The sequence below is a fragment of the Orcinus orca genome, chromosome 13 (genome assembly GCF_937001465.1).
Source record: "Orcinus orca chromosome 13, mOrcOrc1.1, whole genome shotgun sequence".
Classification (NCBI taxonomy): Eukaryota; Metazoa; Chordata; class Mammalia; order Artiodactyla; family Delphinidae; genus Orcinus; species Orcinus orca.
This window is the reverse complement of record NC_064571.1, coordinates 31,846,627-31,867,133: the sequence shown is the minus strand read 5'-3', so window position 1 is coordinate 31,867,133 and position 20,507 is coordinate 31,846,627. Positions and strand designations below refer to the sequence as shown.

At 48.5% G+C, this 20,507-nt stretch overlaps 2 protein-coding genes across 4 annotated transcripts in view; one reads left to right on the top strand and one right to left on the bottom strand.

Moving 5' to 3' along the window:
• The window catches only part of ADD2 (adducin 2), a 111,349-nt gene that overhangs the window by 54,224 nt on the left and 36,618 nt on the right, over positions 1-20,507 (bottom strand). The gene's annotated exons all lie outside the window — the stretch shown is intronic.
• On the top strand, positions 16,641-18,087 carry LOC101280505 (kelch domain-containing protein 10-like). Its single transcript, XM_033400384.2, is given in 3 exon segments — positions 16,641-16,843; positions 16,845-17,636; positions 17,638-18,087. Coding segments are annotated over 3 exon segments (1,218 nt in total). The 3' UTR covers positions 17,861-18,087.

The window sequence follows — 20,507 nt, the reverse complement described above, 5'->3', positions numbered from 1 at the left end:
ACTTTTCTGCGGGTCGTTCCTTGTAGCTATAAAAGGAACAGAAGGTCGCGAAGAGGATGCTCAAGTTGTCTGACTTTTGGTTAAAGTCTGTTTCAGCCCCGTGAGCCCACAACGGAGCCGAGTGCCCGTCTCCTGCCACTTCAGTGGGAGGTGCCCGACGGGAGCCGACAGTCTGTATCACACGCACCCCAAGCCCGAAGCAGAAAGACGTGGCAAGTGGTCCTTGCGCAGATGCTCCCGCTGCTGCCATGGGCACGGCCACCCCCTGGGTGGTGCCAGCCTCTGAAGCCCCAGGCCCCCAGCCCCACAGGTCAGCTCCAGACAAGGACAGCACGGCATTTGCTTCAAGCCCGAGACTTAAAGTCAGAGCCCAAACTCACCGATCCCTGAATGAAACTTCCAGAAGTGAGGGAGGAGCTGGCCAAGGCCCTGCTGCTGTCACTTTGCAGAGTAAATGGAGACCGTTGAACAAGGGACCGGACCACACCCTGCCTGGTCTGTTCAGATAAAGAGAAAGCTCATGCCCCTGGGTGGTGGGATTACGGCTGGAGCTTATCAACAGCTTCTTCACGTACTTCTGAATTTTCCACGGTTCTGCATAAGGCATTAACTGCTGTGACCACTTAGGATGAAAATTGTTTCAAAGAAGAAAGGGCAAAGGAGGAAGGAGAGAGTCTCCCTCTGTCCATCTCCGGAGACCCCCTTGGCTGGAAGAATCCTTTAACCCCCTGACTGCTGCAGGCCTAAGAAGGAAGACATTATCCAATCCAAAAAATTGGGGCTGTTAAACCCAAATAGGTATTGGAGCCGTGCCCAGCCCTTCTCATCAGTGCTGCGGTGAAGGGCCCATCATCCTGGTTTTCAGGTGAGGAAACTGAGGCTCAGGAAATGGAGTGACTTGATCAGGACCACAGAGCTATTGGGAATCATCGCATTACCGAGCGATACATACATAGATCATTACAACACCGGGGGTGGGGGACAGTGCTCCAGTACAGGCTCGTGAACCATGGGGTTCCAGGGGGGTCTCAAGCTTGATGCGCCAGCATGAGCTCTAACACACTTGCCAGGTATCCCTGCCACCAGTCACCAAACCACGCGGACCTCATGCGTTCAGTGAAATGAAAGGAAGGGGGATTCAGGAAACCCTGGTGATGCAGAGACAATCCTGAACCAGCAGGATGGCTGGGCTCAGCCTTCAAATACTCAGTCCTTTCAGTGAGGAGGTCAGCCAAACTTGCACACTATGTGGATGAAAGATCATCCAAAGGCCCGTCTAATTGAACTGACACGTCCTCTGATTCACTGTTCCACACCTCAGGCTGTCCTAGAATCCAATCACAGGTACTTTTAAGCGGTCGTCTCATCTGCCTTTTGCCTTCAGGAAAGCCTGTACCCAAAAACCCATGGAGCCATATTTTGAAAAGCTTCACCTTGGTCAAATTCAAACACAAAACAGTCGATTCTGCTTTGGGGCCTAACCTGAGAGCATTTGTCCTTCATGTGGCAGGACCACTCTTGCCCCCAACTCCACCTCCAGCCAAGAAGTCCAGGGAACAGCTACTGGATGCTGTGTCCTCTATGTCTAATAGTATGAACCACATCCTCAGCAGATGAGGTTTGTTGGCTATCAATCCTGCTTCTGCCAGGGATGCTGTCCCAAGATCTACAGAGCAAGGCGGACTGATATGCCCGGCCCCCAAACAGTATACATCCGTGTTCTGCTGAGGAGGCATCTTCCTCCTCTGTGAAACAGGACCATAATGTCATCAGGCAGAACCAGACTAGGATGAGAAGGCCAAACTTAAAAGACATCAAGAGGAGACAAAATGGAAATAGATCCACTCCCTGGATTTCTGATTCACTGAGCCAATGAAAACACCCATGGCTGGAAGTGTTCTCCAGAAGGACTAGCACATAGTAAGTGCTCAACCAATCCCCGATATCCTCACTCCAAGAACCCTCCCAGATCTGCCTTTGGGATCTGCCCTGCATTTTCCCAATGCTGGGAGTAGAGAGATTTAAGGCAAGCAGAGAGAAAATTAAGAACTATTACAGGGAGTGGGGATGGGATGGGATGGTAAATTACTCAAAAGGAGTCCAAAGCTATCTCATTACATTAAGAGCCCAGGGAGTTGGCTGTACCACGCAACATCGTCGCTAAGATCCAGGCTCTGGAGAGCATTAAGGGCCCAGGATCAAATCCCAGCTCTGCACCTTTCCAACGTTACTTAGTTTCTCTAAACCTCAGTTTCTTCATCTGTACACTGGAGACAGGAATGGTACCTCCTCAGAGGATCATATGAGGCAATTTATGTAAGGACAGGCTCTGTACAGGGTCTGGTAGATAATAAGTGCTCAATAAATGTTACGTGCTACTATTCAATCAGTCCTCATGTGGTCTATGACAGTGTAACAACTGAATCTTTAAATCACAGTCTGGACTCCATCTTGCCATCAAGCGTACATCTGGGCTGACTGCCCCATCAAATGTTCTCAAGGGAATGTCAAAGAATCTGTGAAACTGAGCTTAATACAATTACACCGGTTATGTCTGCTGCTGAATTTCTGTACTAAAGACACAGGTAGATTTGGGGCTGATTATGCATTTTTAAATGGTGGGCTCCACTTTTCCATCTGAGCAGGTAGTCTAGAGCTTCCACTGCTGCTTGCGCCAATGCTGAGAATGCCTGGACTGGGTGTGGGTTTTCCCAGCTAATTCTCTGACCCCCTCAACCTGACATTTATTGTAGGTACAAAAGGCTGTATCCAGTCATCCCCATGCTTGTGCCTTGGGAAGGGCTTCTGGAGACTCTTAGCAGTCAAGCTTGGAACTCAAGAGAAAGGGGTGAGTCTCTCAGTCTGGGAAAAATGAAGGTGGCAAAAGACTGCAAGCCAAGGCAGAAGATCAGGAAGGGTATAAAGAGGATGAAGGCAAGGGGAGATCCCACTCTCCGCATTCAAAGCAAGGGTAGTTAAAACAAATTAAATGAGGTTTCACATGCTGGTTAGTAGACAAATGGCATGTGTGAGCCCAAGGCAGGAGGCAGATCAAAAGTGCCAAGTGATGAAACCATATTAAATACTCATCTAAGTACCTTCTTTAATGATAAACACCCACAAGGCACTTAGCCACGCAGGCTGTCTCATGGAAACATGTACCTATACAGTGTTAAATGAAAAAGGGTTTGGGGTGGAATCTATATATACATATATATCTTTTTAAGTGCCCGCTGTGCCCGGGCACTGTACTTAGCACTGCCCTGCCGTAAGCCTGGCGTTCCAGAGCCCATGCTGCGCTGTGGGGGGAGGGACTGAGCAGCTGTGTGACCTTGGGCACTGTGGGCTTCATTTCTAAGTGGCGGCCATAGCAGTACCGCTCTCATGAGAATGTCTCACCTGCATTTCTGGGTGGCCTTTTCATGAGGGATTCAGAACTTGGCTCAGCTGCCAGCACCCTAATGAAACCATGCACCTGTCCAGGGCACACTTGCCTCTGCCCCCTCGTGCCCCCCACAAACACACACCATGCACGTGGGCCGTCAGAGCTCAAGCCCGGTTGTACGCTCCCTGGGCTGCTCACCCGGGCACACCAGGAGGTGGCCTGGTAACATCTCCCCTGTGGTTCTGGCCCCTCCTGGACTCTTGGATGTTGCTTCTGGCTCTCCTTGACTCGGAGCCCCATCTTGGGGTTGCAGGACTCAGCTCCGTGCCCTCCAGAGAGCTGAGCATCCAGCCTGGGCAGGTCCACAGAGAGAGTCCCCAACAACCCCTGCCCCGAGCAACGTCCCCGGCCACGGCTATGCATGTGGTCCTTTGACACAGATGGGAGGCACTGTGTCAGTCACTCGCTGCTGAGTAAGATGTGCTCCATCCTCCGGGCACCAACAAGTGGGGGTCCCCCGACCTCCAGGCACTGTGTGGTGGGTGCAGAAGGGCCCACACCGGATCTGGGCCTTCTTTGTGCCCAGCCTCCCTGGGCAGTGGGCCAAAGAGTCCTGGTGCTCTCTCTCTCCTCCACCTCTTGAATCTTCCATAATTCCTGAAGCATTTAATAATGCTTCTGAATGGTGAAGCATATGGTAAAGAGCACAGATTCTGAGGCAGGCTGCCCGGTCTGTAGGCCAAGTTCAACTCTACTAGCTGTGAGAACTTAGGCGAGTTTCTGAACTACTCCGAGCTTCAGTTTCCTCATCCGTAAAGTGGGGGTGGTAATTACAGTAGCAGCCCTGAGGGGGTGTTGCAATCCAATGGATTCATCCACGTGAAACATGTAGGGCAACATGTCGTAGAAAAGGCATCAGTAATGCTGGTACTATTTGGCAGTGTTCAGCAGTATGGCTAAATCAGTACGCCAGGCTGGACTAGCTGCGGAGGGTGAGCTACGGCAAGGGGCTGGAAGCATCTGCCTGGGAATGTTCCAGAGGGGTCTGCGGTGGGTTGAACAGTGGCCCCTCCCCTCAAAAAATAGGTCCATGTCCCAACTCCTAGAACCTGCGAATGGGACCTGATTTGGAAAACGGATCTTTACTGATGTAATTAAATTAAGAATCTCAAGATGAAATCATCCTGAGTTATCCTGGGGGGCCCTGAGTCCCATCACAACTGTCCTTACAAGCCACATGAAGATGGATGCAGAGATCTGAATGAGGCAGCCACAGGGCAAGGAACCCCAGGAGCCCCCAGAAGCTGGAAGGGGAAAGAAAAGATTCTCCCTTAGAGCTCTGGCGGGAGTTCAGCCCTGCTGGCACCTTGATTTCACACTTGTGGCCTCCCCAGCTGTTTCAGCTTCTCCGACCCTAAAATGCACACATTGCCTGAGGATCTTGCTGACCAGCAGACGCTGATTCAATCAGCGGGTCCGGAGTGAGGCTGAGATTGTGCATTTCTCAAAAGCTCCTGGGCGAGGCTGATACCGCTGGTCTACAGACCATGCTTTGAGCAGCAAGGGTATAAGAGCCTATGGTCATCAGCAGCACGACGATGGCAAAGGGGACCCCTAAAACCAAAAGTTCAGGATTTGTAGATGCAGCGAGCCACCATGCAGGGCCACCGTGCGGCAGCGAAGGAGCCCAGCTTTCAGCTGCAGGGTGCGAGTCGTTGACCTCTGATGATATGTCTCCCTGGGCTTAGCCGACGCTTCTAAATTGAACAGCAGCTCACTGGGCCAGGGCTAATGGCTTCTGACTGCTCCAGTTCATCACTCTCTAAGAGGGTCAACCAAGAAGTGGTTTCATCTTTTTGGACGGAAAAAAAACCAAAACAAAACACCAGATTATCTCTGGCTTACGAAGGGCCCAGAACAATTCCTGGGAGAATGGAAACTTTGATGACAGAATCCCAGTGCTCTAATTGCAATGAACTTGATGGAGACTTCTACATCAGTACTTTTTTTTTTTAATGTTTAATTATTTTCTTTATTTTTTTGGCTGTGTCGCATCTTAGTTGCGGCATGCGGGATCTTCGTTGAGGCATGCGGTATCTTTCGTTGTGGCGTGCGGGCTCTTCGTTGTGGCACACGGGCTCCTCTCTAGCTGTGGCATAAGGGTTTTCTCTCTCTAGTTGTGGTGTGCGGGCTCCAGAGCGCACGGGCTCTGTAGTTTGCGGCACGCGGGCTCGCTCGTTGAGGCGCGCTAGCTCAGTAGTGGTGGTGCGCGGGCTTAGTTGCCCCGTGGCATGTGGGATATTAGTTCCCCGACCAGGGATCGAACCCGCGTCCCCTGCATCGGCAGGCGGACTCCCAACCACTGCGCCACCAGGGAAGCCCGCCATGCCATTTCTTTCTGGACAGGCTTTCAAGCTCCTCAGGTTGGCACTGAGGTGCCATCTTCCTGCTCCTACTACATGAAAGGCCCAGCCCAGCCCAACAGACAGGCCCTCCCTCTCCACCCCAACACAGCACATGCATCCCTGCCTCTGCAGCCTGGCTCAGGCCAGACCTCTCCTCTTCCCCTGGTCAAGGTCCTTCTATTCTCTCCCTCTTCTCAGCTCCAGGACCTCTCATTTGTCACCAAACTGGCATCTTTTCCAGCTATTGCTCATCTCTGTATATGTCAGGACAGAAATGACTAACGCATGAGTGTCCCCAGCTCTTCCCCCACCACGGGCCTTCCTCCCTGACTGTCAAGAGCCTGCCTCACCTCCTCAGTTCTTTCGAAGGGCTTCGTAATGCAGAATGGACAGGAAGGGAAGTGGGGAGAGAACGAGAGGTAAGCCCTTCAAGGAAGCCGGAGAGGAGAGCGCGTGAGGCCTGAGGGCAGCGGGCAGAGAAGCGTGGATTCAGGGGAAGCGTTGCCGTGCTCTGCACACTCCCCGTTTCACAGGAAATGCAAAACCTGGAGTTATTACAAAGGGCTTCCGGTTACTTAGTCCGCCCTTGAGCCACAGCCGTGCTCTCGGTTCAGACCTCCTGGGACATGGCTGTGTGAGTGTCCTATTCCCAGCCTGGCGGAAGAACCATTTCCTGCCCCTGTCTGCCAGGGACTGGGGTAGGTGCCAAGTGCAGGGCTGAGAGAACCCCTCACTCCACAGGTAAAGAGCCTGAAGCCCAGAGATGGGGGACTGTTAGCACCTCAAACTCCACTGCAGCTGACATCTGTGTGAGCGGTTTGTCCCGAGCTGAGGACAGAGCTAACACCACTTCCCTTCTTCAGGAAGAGAACACCTTAGGCAAGGGGATGTCCAGCCAATCCAGTCTGACAGGTACTGATTGAAGACACTCCATGAAAACGGTGCCTTGTGTGAAAATCCGTTAAACACTCTAGAAAAGCCTGATGTGGACACTGCCCTGTTGTGAATTATTTTATGATGGGAAGCATCGTTTTGCACAGACAGTGACCATCACTGGTCATGGGTGAGGCCCTTTGACCCCTTTGCCTTTGGGTTCAGCTCTCCACCCACAGGTATGAACCCTTTTCTGTCTCCTCTTTCTCTTCCGTTCCCCCTCTTGTACCTACCCCTCATCCCCACACCCACAAACACCTTCCCTGAAGTCTTGCCACGTTTTCCCCCATAAAGGCAAGCCCAGCACAGAACAAGGCAGGTGTACCTTGAGAAGGTTTGTTTCCGATGCTGGGATGGGGAGTCTCATTAAAGACCAGTGTGGCCTTATTGGCCTTATTTTCCCATCGGCACACCCTTGAGGACACACTGAGCTTCTCTCTCTCGTTGAACGTCAGAGTTAACAGGGACTTCAACTGGCCTGGGCTGCTCCTAGCCTAACCATTTCTCAGCCTTCCCTGCCGACGCCTGCAGGCTCCACGTCATCTGGCTTCCTGCTGGGTTGGGGGCAGTAGGAGGCACTGACCCAAGATTTGTGGGGGGAAGATGCCAGAGTATTTCCTCCCTCATTCTCTGCCTCAAGAAGCATCCCCTCCATGGCCCCAGCTCTTGCCCCAGAGGCCCCCACGTTCCAGCTTCCACAGAGTGGCCCTGGCCCCTGGGCTGGGATGACACCCCCTCTTCCCCTTCTCCCTCCAGCTTCGAGGAAGAAGAAACATCCCACTGGGGCTAACCTCGGGGCTACCTTCTCATACCCTATCTGTTTCAGCTCCTCCATTACTTGTGTAACTGTCCTGCATTCAATTCCCTCTGTCGACATACTTGAAGAAGTTCCTATTTTCCTTGTTAGACCCTGACTGATACACAGCCCAACCCTCCCCTCCCACGTCTTTAAACCTATGAGAAAACTGAGCCCAAGAGGGTGGGATGTGTCCAAAGAAAGACGCACTAATACTTAGTTGTCTGTGACTGGACTGGGTCTCCAGGCTCTGTCCTCCTCGTCTCTGCAGAATATGGCACGGGGTGCTTGCTTTTCACTTTCAAGCCCAAAGAGTCACGAGTCATTGGGATCAAGTGTGAAATACGTGACTTCCAAGATACAACCACAGTTGTAATTCGTTCACATTCTGAACACACCCTCTGGACATGAGGAGTGCTTTCAACCTCCACTGTGGGAGCTGGAAACACATCAATTAGAATAGCCCAGGAGGTAACCACAGCCAGGCCACCTCCTGCTTCCTGTGCCTCAGTTTCCATATCTAAGGGATTAAAAGTGACACAAAATGACCCTTTCCAGAAGCATTTAAACACCTCTCTTAATATATGCAGCAACATTCAACTCCTCAGATTTTTTTGGACCAGATGGTTTCTCAACTCTGCAAAGTAGGTTTAATTTAATAATTATTTAAATATGCCATATATTTTAAATACATAGAGCTTCTACTAATTAACACTTCATAATTTCTCCAGAGTCCCACAGGCAATTGTTACCACGTTTAACTGGTGAGAGATAGTGTCAAGAAAATGAACCCTATTTCCTTTCCTAATTGCAACCCGTGGATAGTCTATGTGCAGTATCTCGTCTCTTCTGCCCGTGTGAACGCAGTGGTGGGAAAAGACGAGTGTGACCCCCTGGGGTTGGATGATGGGGACATGTGAGCAGAGCATCACCTCAGGTTCTTTGAACAATGATGTTCTTCAAAAGGGCCGATGGGGCCACGATTCGTTACACAGATGCACCTAAGGTAAACAGGGACCTGACAAGCAGACACAGACATACGTGCACCTAGGTAGATGCAAACACAGCACTTGTATGAAAAACCCAGTCACAGGGCAAAATGAGCCCAGTTTGTGTAAGCCTGAGAGGCAGGGCAAACTAAACCCAGGTGCAGAGTGGGAGCGAGGGGCGCTCTTCCCCCAAATCTCACCAGGCTGCCTAAACATCCTTACCCTACTCCTCTGTGCCTGAAGTTCCATCATTTAGAGGTTTATTTGCCTAATATGTCTTCTCCTTTTAAAGGCCATCCCTCTTGGGAGATTCAATTGGATATTGGTCCTTTCTAACGATTCATCACTGTGACCTAATGAGCGAGCTTTCTCCCTGGGGCTTTGCAGACATCCAGGGCTCATAGGCCCCCAAGGAGGACATGGCGCACTTAGGGGTGCCCACTGGGAGGATGCAGGCTGCCTTACTTTATTGTAAAAGGGACCCTGAGCACCTGGGAGTGGAGAAAAAGGGGTACCTAGGAGTTGCTGGGGCACCGAAAAGGGAGGGAGGCGGGAACGTCTGCGTACCCAGGGCTCTGTCTAGGACAGGCTCCCACCCCCCATGCTCATTACAGCCTCAGGATGCTGATTCTCTGGGGGAAAAGGAAAAGATGTGAGCAAAAGGTCGACAATGCAACCGGGGATAAAAATGACAGGAAAGACTGCGTGTGATGGAAGAAAAGCTCATTGTGTGGAAACTTCTTTCTTGAAAATCTAAAAATAAAGACCTAGAACAGGCTTCCACCTGTCACGATACTGGAAGTTCTCAGAGGGAAGCCCTGCCTGGTTTTGTTCCACACTGTATTCCAGCACCTAGAACGGTGCCTGAGAGACGGGAGGCGCTCTATAGGAATTGGTTACGTGAATGAGGTGGGACAGACCAACACACAACGGGAGCTCTTCCAGGCCTTCCAATCCCATGTCTGAAGGCCCACCGACCATCCATGGCTGCTCCGTCTCTTGCTGGAGTTATGGATGGCTCTGGGGAAGAGGAAGCCCACTCTGCAGACCCCTACAGAGATATATGCTGAGCTCTGCTGGTTTTCTCATGTCCCCCTGGGTCTCTGCGTTCATTAGGCAGCAACTGCTACGTGGCCAGCCCACCTGTCCCATCCAGCAGCCCAGGCATCTTCCTGCTGCCGCCCACCCCAGGAGGTGGATGCTGCACCAACCAAACTTACATTTCCCTGAACCAAACCTGTGGTTCAACGGGCGGCAGGCTCTGCACCAGCAGAGACTGATGGGAAATTCTTGGGAGTATTTTCCACCTTTCATTTTTGAGGCACCACAGGAAAGATAAAACTCCTGATATTCTGTTAGACCCAGGGCCCCAAGGTGATGTTTATGGCCATATCTTCAATCTCCCCCTCCCTTCATTGGGTTCAGAGGATTACGTGGCACAGGTGGTAGGTGAGGACGTGGCCGTGATTCTGGAGGAAGGTAGAACAAGGTTAATGCTTTGTAACTACGAAGCAGTACAAAAATATATAGCATGAAGACTACGGATCTTTACAACTTGCAAAACTCTTTTGTCAATCAATCAAAAACAGCACTGGATTTAGCCAGAGACACTACCTAAAGCCCATCTACAAAAATCCAGATACACACAGAAGCGTCTCGCTCAGGGCAAGGCTCACAGTAAGTTCTCAATTAATTTCTGTGCGATCGAAACAATTGAACGCAATGTGTATCTGGCCCCATCGAGATCATGTGTGTATGAAACAGAAAGCCTTCCTGATCCCTGGGTACACGTGACGTGTACACCATACTGAGAAACCAGGGCGCTAAGTGGACGTTCCAGGGGCTGTGTCCTGGGGAAAGAGCACCGGACAGACTCAAGAGACCACAGGTCTGGTCCTGGATCTCCAACTAATTCACTCTGTGATCGACAGCAAGCCACTTAACTTCTCTGGGCTTCTGTTTTCCCGACTGTAAAATAAAGAGCGAGACAAGGCAGCCTCTGAAATTCCTGCCGGTTCAGAGGTGCTCTTTTGAGTCTGTGATTTGAACACAGGATTGTGATTTGCTTGGTCCATGTGGGGGAAGAGCTGAGACTGGAAACACAGCCCCCTGGGCTCACCCCCTCCGCAGTCATCCTCAGGTGGCCCTCAGGGATGTGGGAGGTGAGGCCAGAGAGGAGGATACTGTGTCATCTAGAGTTAGAGCAACATGGGCCCAGGGCCGGGCAGTTTGCCTCCAAACAAAGAACTCGGCCTAGGGAGAGCCCACTGTTTGCATGCGGGAGGTAATGTCTTTCCTTTGGGGAGATGAAGGAAACAAAGGAGCTTGGCAGAGGGCTTTGAAGGCCGCAGCTCATCCCCTGGCTCCTGGGGGAGGGGTCCGGCAGGAGCTAAATTTGAGCCACAGAGCTGGGAACCTCACAAGAGGAAAGAGTCCCTGAAACGCCTCATGGAGAAGTACGGGCTTCAGACCTCCCTCTCTCACAATCCGCCTTCCTCTGTTAATTAATTCCCATCTTGTCACAGTCACTCTTGGCCCATAAGTCCTGCTTACAATCTCCCATCTATATTACCTGGCATTCAAGAACTCCAGGCACTGACAGACACACAAAAAATAAGACACATTTGAACAAATGAGCAGCTTTGATAAGCTCAGGGTCCAAGGGCCACCTTTATTCGATCTGCCATCAGCTACAATTTTGCAAATTCTTCTCTCTGAGATTTTTTGGCAGCAGACGATGCTTCTTGCAGGAGATGTGAAATCGCTGCTGGCACGCTCCTCCCCTGCCATCCATAGACTGCTTTTTAAAGAGACTTTAATAATGCATAGGAAGGGCAGGGCGGTGCATGAATTAAACACCAAGCCTCCACCAAGATGAGATGTGCTGCTTGAAATCAGGCTGGTGAGCGAAGCAAATGGACCCGCTTTTAGCCTGAGTCCTCTGGTTTGCATCAAGAATGGGAGTTTGGATCCCAAAGCCTTTTCTGAGGATGCCATCTGACAAGTGTAGGTTTGAGCCAACATCAGCTTGTCAGGAGCCGATTTTCATTTCCTCCCAGCAGCCTGGCCACACAAATCATTGCTAGCTGGACAGACAAGAAATGCTTTTCATTTAGCCTTCAAGAGTTCTAGGGGTGAATACATATTTGACTGACGTGTCAAAAAGTTATCAAAGAGGTGTTGCAAGTCTGGTAAGATATGTCAAGGATCAGAGGCAATGCAGTGGAAAGGAAGGGAAGATTCTATATCTGGATTCCCAATGTGCAAATTACGTAACTGATGTTACTGTGCCACCTGGGAAGTTGTTAATATTGTTAATAATACAGTAAGAGTTGGCAAGTTTTAAGAAATGGGCTGCTACTTTGATAAAGAAAGGATCGCCTTTCTTGTCCCCAAGTCGCTGTACTTTCCACCCACACACCCACACACACACACACATATGCACAAAACCCACCCCCAGGAGCAGATGAGCAGACTTCATCCCTGTTGTCAAGGAAACCAGTCTGTTCTGAGCTCTAGATTTAGAAAGCCTGGGCCTGGCCTCAGCAGTGCCTTCTGCCCACTTCTGATGGGCCTGCCGTCTCTCCCCCACCAGGGACACCCTTTCACAAAGTTGCTAGCATTGACCTGTAGAGCTGGTGCTCCATGGACAGACAGGCCAAACCGGCCTGCTGGCAGCTGTACAGGCCACATGAACAAATCCATGTGAAAAAATGGGTTTATCCACATGGAAAGGGAGAGGACAATTGCCAAGGGCCTGGGACAAGTGCCAAGTGATTGACCCACGTTACCAGGAATGGCTTCGGGGAACAGGATCAACCACCCAAAGCCAGCCCAGCACTTCTCCCTCCAAAACATCTACCCCCATGTTACTCCAAACAGGAGGGTCACCCCACTGGCGTCCACCAATGGTTCAAACCTGGTGCTCCCCCTGAGGCAGGGAGGGGGGTCCAGGGAAGCCATTTGGGGTAGGGGGACGGGGTAAAATGCTCCCAGGTGGTTGGGGGCATTTGGAGAGTCAGAGATAGGACAAGGGTCTGGGAGGAGGGGAGAGAACCTCAATATTGCTGCCACCATGAGAGGGGGTGTCTGAGATGCAAAGGAAACAGGGAAAGACAGGAGGGAACCGGCTGCTGGCAGGAGGGGGAAGAGGACCACAGCATCTTTAGGGATGTTCTCTGTGAGAGGCAAGCATGGGGGATAGATTAAAGGGCCCTGAGGTGACATCTGCTAAGGACGGCCTTACCCAAAAAACAACCCATGTGCTTGATCCTCTGAACTCTCTGAGCCAACACTGTGTCAGTACCCCTTTCAGAAGTGAGCACCTCAGAAGACCTATATAGACATTTCTCCAAAGAAGACATATAGATGGCCAATAGGCACATGAAAAGATGCTCATCATCGCTTATTATTAGAGAAATGCAAATCAAAACTACAATGAGGTACCACCTTACGCCGGTCAGAATGGCCATCATTAAAAAGTCTACAAACAATAAATGCTGGAGAGGGTGTGGAGAAAAGGGAACCATCCTTCGCTGTTCGTGGGAATGTAAATTGGTACAGCCACTGTGGAGAACAGTATGAAGTTTCCTCAGAAAAACTAAAAATAGAGCTAGCATATGATCCAGCAATCCCACTTCTGGGCATATACCCAGACAAAACTATAATTTGAAAAGATACATGCAGCCCAATGTTCGTTGCAGCACTATTTATAATAGCCAAGACATGGAAGCAACTTAAGTGTCTATCAACAGCTGAATGGATAAAGAAGGTGTGGTGTGTGTGTGTGTGTGTGTGTGTGTGTGTGTGTGTGTGTATACACACACACACACACACACACATATATATATATATATATATATATATATATACACACACACACACACAATGGAATATTACTCAGCCATAAAAAGAATGAAATAATGCCACTTGCAGCTACATGGATGGACCTAGAGATTATCATACTAAGTGAAGTAAGTCAGAAAGAGAAAGACAAATAACACATGATATCACTTATATGTGGAATCTAAAATATGACACAAATGAACCTATCTATGAAACAGAAACAGACTCACAGACAGAGAAAACAGACTTGTGGTTGTGGGGCGGGGAGGGATGGATTGGGAGTTCGGAGCTAGCAGGTGCAAACAATTATATATAGAACGGATAAACTACAAGGTTCTATTGTATGGCACAGGGAACTATCAATACATTCAATATCCTGTGATAAACCACAATGGAAAAGAATATGAAAAAGAATATATATATATATTATATAATATCTATATAGAATATATAGATATATAATATATATAACTGAATCACTTTGCTGTACACCAGAAACTAACACAACGTTATAAACCAATTATACTTCAATTTTAGAAAAAGGAAGTGAGCAGCCTCCACCTTGAACTACACCTTCTGGATACACGGTTTATCTGCCTTTTTAAACCAAGATCCTTGAGGGGTCCATTTCTGACCCATCTCTCCATCCTCCACAGCCCTGGAAGGACAGCTTGCACAAACTAGGACTGATGAGGGTCTGCTGAGTTTTCATGAATGAATGAATTCTTACTCTAGATCTTGTGAAATTCCCTACCCAAAATGTTCACAATTTTGAGGTGATTATAAGAAGGATTTTATAATTTCTATCCCTAGAGTTCAGAGTATTAGTTGGGTTTTCATTTCTAGCGGTGCTTTATCCGACTGCCCCAATTATTGCAATTGCTTTATTGTTCTGAACAGTGATGGTGATGGTACTGATTCTTGTCAGCATAGGGAAGCTACAGTGAGACACCTGCCTCTATTCCCCACTCGTCATCACAGAAGCCAGAAGAACAGGCCTATGGCAGATCTAATAAAGATGACCCTTGCACCGTGGCATACAAAAGCAGCTAACTTATTCAAACGTGTCTGCCTGACCAGTCATGCCTTCCCTCCTCAGGACGGTACAAGATGGCAAGGGAAGAAGCTGTGTGCACGAAACCAGTGTCTTCTTCAGCTGCCAGGGGAGCAGAAAGGCTGAGAACAGTCAGATGGTGATGATTTCTGTCCCATCACCCAAGAAAGACTATGTCAGGAGGAAGGAACATAGGACAGGCACGAAGGTATCAAGGAGAGTGTCACATGGGGCAGTAGTTGGATTGAAGGTGGGCCAGCAGGGCACACACCTGGAGCACCCATCACCAAGCAGCATTACAGTATCACTATTGTCATATATGTAGAGATACAGTGCCAGTTTTAACCAGGTGTTCCTAGAAACAGCACCAGTTAACTAGGATTTCCGTACATGACTCCTCACATTATGGTGAAACGTAAACTGATTCGGCTCCCCTGGAGCAGACAGAAGACTTAGGGCAGCTCCTTGACTGTGCAGACCTACAATTTTTAAGTATTTTTGTAAAATGCCCCTCCAGCTCTCATGGTAGAAGCATGACAGTCCCCTGAAGTCTGTCACCACATTCAGCTGAAATTTCTAAATTAAAGACAGGATGGAGTGCTCTGTACTGAGATAAGCTATTTAGCTTATTATATAACTTCTAGAACTTTTCATATGCCTTTTGAGAAGCTGCCCAGTTCAGAAAATCTTATGAGTGTTTTCTTTATTTGGGACATGAGAAGAATTTATTTCTCCTCACTCCTCCTTTATATAAAAGTTAAATGAATACTTAAGTAATATCAACTTGGAGGGAGGCAGAATCATTAGTCCATCGGGGATGTTCACAAAGTACAATTCAGGAGAGAGACCACCCCTATCATAAAAAGGATACTTCAGGCTTCATACTGTTTGGAAACATTGAATTCATCCAAGTTCCCCTGCTCTGATTCCATCTCCCTAAGAATTCTTGCGATTGTGATTCAGCTCCTCAAATCCATGTGAGGCCAAAAGAGAGCACGTTCTGGCAAACGCACCACAGATCACCTCTGATTTTCACTACCACTCTTTAGAGTGAAAATTATTATCCCCATTTTACAGAAAAGGAAACTGAGGCCCAGAGAGTTTAAGTGAGTTGCCCGGGAACACACAGCTAATAAGCGGCAGAACTGAACACTGGACCTGCATTCATCTGATTCCAGAGTCCAGGATACTACAAGGCCTCCAATTGTTTCTACAGCTCCTTTACTTATTTACTTTCTAAATTAACACCATTTGTGAGACTTATCTGTAAATGAAAACAAGAATCCAGTAAGGGAAGACCAGGGTTTTTTAAATGATTACCAATATTTGAAGAAATTCCACTTTAGGATGGTATCTGGCTAGTGGTCCATAACTCACCCTCCCCCAAATTTTCACTAAAAACCAATGTCAACTCACATACAAAATCAGATGATAACTTATAAGAACTTCCAAAAATGAAGGCTGACAATTAGACTAGAGCTAAAACAATGGATGAATATTTACTTGTCACAAGATCTGTGAGATTGAAGGAGAGGCACAAATAGTGACTGACATGGGCACGTGTCTTTGTCACCTGCAGGACAGAAAGCTCATTAGGTGGAAGGTGAGGCCTTATTCCTCCCCAACTGAATGCCTCCCCTCAGGGTCTATACCCTCCAGAAAATTTAGCAATGATGTGGAAGGTGCTCCTCCAGTGGCCAGAGCCATTTCACACACATATCACCCCTGTGAGCATCTCTCATGCTACATCTGTACCAGGTTTGCAGTGTCAGTCATGCAACACGGCCAGGACAGACATGGATTCCCATGCTATGTTGCGCCCAGAGATTTGAAGACACTAATGTAAAGTGGTTATGACAGGATAGGTGTGGGAATGTCAAAAAAATCCACCTCTAGACTACTCATAAAAAGTTATGTGGGGGGCTTCCCTGGTGGCGCAGTGGTTGAGGGTCCGCCTGCCGATGCAGGGGACACGGGTTCGTGCCCCGGTCCGGGAAGATCCCACATGCCGTGGAGCGGCTGGGCCCGTGAGCCATGGCCGCTGAGCCTGCGCGTCCGGAGCCTGTGCTCCGCAATGGGAGAGGCCACAACAGTGAGAGGCCCGCGTAACCAAAAAAAAAAAAAAAAAAAAAAAAATTATGTGGGGTCTCTTGAGGAACCCAGGAAGGAGGCTCAGCTAGGGCCGCCGGGCCACGGGCTGCCGCTACCGGTTTGCAGCAGTCGTTAGCAGATCATGAACTGCCGGAGGGGAGGAGGCGCCGCAGGCGGCGGCGGCGGCAGCGGAAACAGCGGGGCCGGCGGGGGCATTGGGGGCAGCGGGGGTCGGGGAGCTGGCCAGCTCAACCGCTTCGTGCAACTCTCCGGGCGGTCGCACCCGCCAGGCCACAGACCTCCACCAGCACGAGGCGGACATCGTTGTGTGGCAGCTAATACCAATCTATGTGTTTGGAGGTTACAACCCAGGTTATGATGAATCAGGAGGGCCAGTTCATGAAGACTATCCTCTCTTCAGGGAACTTTGGAGGTATCATTTTGCTACAGGAGTATGGCATCAGATGGGCACAGATGGCTACATGCCCCGAGCATTGGCATCTATGTCACTCGTGCTGCATGGAAACAACCTGTTAGTGTTTGGAGGAACAGGCGTCCCATTTGGTGAGAGCAATGGCAATGACGTCCATGTCTGTAACGTGAAGTATAAGAGATGGGCTTTACTCAGCTGTCCGGGGAAGAAACCCAGTCGTATATATGGACAGGACATGGCTATCATCAATGGCTCCCCTTATGGCTTTGGAGGGACAACTGGCTATATTTACAGCACAGACCTGCCCAAATTAGATCTCAGTACCAGAGAGTGGACACAACTGAAACCAAACAACCTATCCTGTGATCCACCAGAAGAGAGATACAGACATGAAATTACACATGATGGGCAGAGGATTTACATCTTGGGAGGCGGTACTTCTTGGACAGCTTATTCCTTAAACAAGATTCATGCATACAACCTTGAAATGAATGCATGGGAGGAAATTGCAACAAAACCCCATGAAAAAATAAGCTTTCCTGCAGCCCGAAAATGTCACAGTTGTGTTCAGATAAAAAATGATGTGCTTATTTGCGGGGGCTATAATGGAGAAGTGATCCTGGGAGATATCTGGAAGCTGAATCTGCAGACTTTTCAACGGGTAAAGCTCCCAGCGACCATGCCAGAGCCAGTTTATTTTCGCTGCAGCTGTTACACCAGCTGGTTGCATGTACGTTCATGGAGGAGTGGTGAACATCCACGAAAATAAACGGACGGGGTCGTTGTTTAAGGTCTGGCTGGTGGTTCCTAGCCTGCTGGAACTGGCGTGGGAGAAGCTGCTTGCGGCCTCCCCCAGCCTAGCAAACCTCTCCCGGACACAGCTTCTGCACCTTGGACTCACACAGGGACTCATCGAGCGCTTGAAATGAGGATTTCTGGACTGTTCATTGATACTGGAAATGTTAATTTAAAGAGACTCCTTTATTTATGGGCAGTGTAGAATGTGCTACAGAGAGGATTGGTTACCCTGATCAAGGCCTTATTCAGAAAATACATCAGATGCCTTTCTGTACATTGTTTTAAATTGATGGAATCTCACTTTCCCTTGTGCTTTTTTCTTTGCTTCTCTCCCTTCTGCCCCAATACACACACACATACTCACGTACTCACATACTCCCTCTTCCTTGATGGAGTTGAGGGCAAGTCTGAAAGTACCTTAATAATGTGACGAATCAAGATAAGATACAGAAAAATTTAAAGGAACTCTGTAAACATATGACCCTTTCAGGCAGTGCTCTATCAATTAAAGCAACATCATCAATAAAAATAAAATTTAAAAAATTAAATCCAGCAACAACAACAAGAAGTTTGGGGGATAGAACAACAAGGCTAACCTTGAGATTTGCAGATTATAGGGAAAGCTAGATGTTTAACTTCCTGTTTTCAAAGGTACATCTAATTGAGTAGCTGCATCTAATGGCAGCAGTGGTTGATATCTTGCTGCCTAGGTACCCAAACCGATCCTTTGACTTTGGAGAAAAGTTAAGCAGCTCAGCAGCTCTTGATTAGTGATTTCTTTTCTCATCCTTATGGTGCCAGCAGTGGTTAGAGTTGACTTGTCTAAAGACTTTACTGTGTGTTGTAGCTGTGCTGTTTGTCGTTGCCCTTAGAAATTATGGCACCAACAACATGTCAAATCAAGAAATTTATGGTGGTCAAAGTTCTTCGTTCTGGGCAGTTTTGAAATTCTCCTACGCTTATTAATGGTTTCAAGTATCTTTGTGACTTCATTGTGGGGAATTGCAGACCCCAAGTGTGTGAGATAAATGCTGTGGGACATAAATGTAAGTTCGTGAGAAGCCACAGTAGAGCAGGGCAGGGAGGGCTTCTGCTCTGGGCTGTGAGCTTTGACTGTCAGCTTGGCCATTTCCTTTCAGAACTGTTTCTTTTCTCACTCTGGGCCGTGCGCCTGCCATATTCTCAGGCAATGGGTTTTATCTCTAGAAAGCCAATTGGCCCTTGATATTTCTCTTCGCTTTTTGCCTCGTTTTCTGTCTGCTTGAATGTGCATGGTGCTGTGAGTAATTGCCTAGTAACTGGAAAAAGGTCTTGGTCGGAAGAGCCACAGGTCATTCTTCCTGATGAACTAAGTATCATTTTAAAAACTAGCATGAGGAAGGAATGCAACTGAGGATGATTCACTTTGGTGGGAAATTTTAGTTCTGGTTTGTTTTGCGTTGTATTTTAATTCTAAAAAAGAAATGACCTAAATGTTCTAAAAAAGAAATGACCTAAATGATTGCTTTGCCATCAGGCTGCTAGAGTGGTCACTGAGACATAGCAGCTGGAAGTCCTTCGGTGTATGAAAGGTGCTAAGGGTGTGCAGGAGGGCACAGTGCTGATCACCCCGTTGGTTACATCATAACAGGAGTCTCAGATGGGAGATTAGGGACATGTTTTTGCTTTAAGTGCCTCTTTTTCGCTTAGCTTTTAAAATTATTCTTCTTTTTCCTTTGTCCCAGAAGGGAATCTCTTAGGCTCATGTGTGGATTTAAAATCACCCTTGAGTTATGGCTAAAAAGTTACCATCTAGTGTTCAGTTCTGGGGAAGAGAAAAATGTGGCCCCTAGACTTGGACTCCTAACTTCCAGGCCTCATTATAACCTCCCGTCCATGTGGGGTTGATTTCGCAGAGCCTGTGTTCTGCAAGGTCTTGTAACAACCTTTCATCTGTGAGTCTGGGTCCTTTTGGGGGAGTGAGGGGCTAGGGGAGAGGCAGGAAAAGAAGCAACTCCTCTAGAGACCCATCCTCCTCTTGCCATGACCAGTCAGGCCTGTAAGGTCTTACCACCCACTGCTAGGTTGTTCCAATGAGGAGCTATCTCCAGAGCAAGTCAGTCTGAGCAGCTCCATTAGTTCAAAACAAAGCTTTGCTGTGCGTGACTCCCATCTAGTCTCTGGAAGTTTTGGGGGAAACTATCCATAATTAAACAAGTCACACTCCCCTGGGTGGCAAAAGGATCTGTGTCCTGGATTGATAGGGACCAAAGACTGAATGCTCAGCCTCTGTGCTTATCCTTCCATAGTCCTTGGGAAATAAGCAGGTCTCTAGTTCTACGACCCCAGAGATCTGAAAGAGACACCGGTTCAATCCACACTTGCTAGCATCCTTTTTAAAACCTTCTGAAGGCGGTCTTCTTTGAGGTAGACTTTGGAGGCCTGACATCCAAGACCTTGTGTGTAACGTTTTCATAAAAGTACATATCCTTGGTCTAAAGTGTCTTCTTTTAATATGACACTGTGAAAATGATGTCGTGTGATCAGCTCTGAGGGCTATAGAACCACACAGGCGCACGCGTTCTGGATGCCCAATGAGACGGTGTATATGATGACTTGAATGTAGATGACTAGAGTTTTATGTAGGGAGTCACCAGGCGTTTTAGTATATCCAAAACCAGCACTCTGAATTCCTGATACTGTTACTCGATTTAGGAAAGTCTATGCCTGCTGCTTCTCTGCCTCTTTGAGGTACTCCCAGCCATCTTACTGCAGTCCTGTAAGTTTAAGTGCAATATA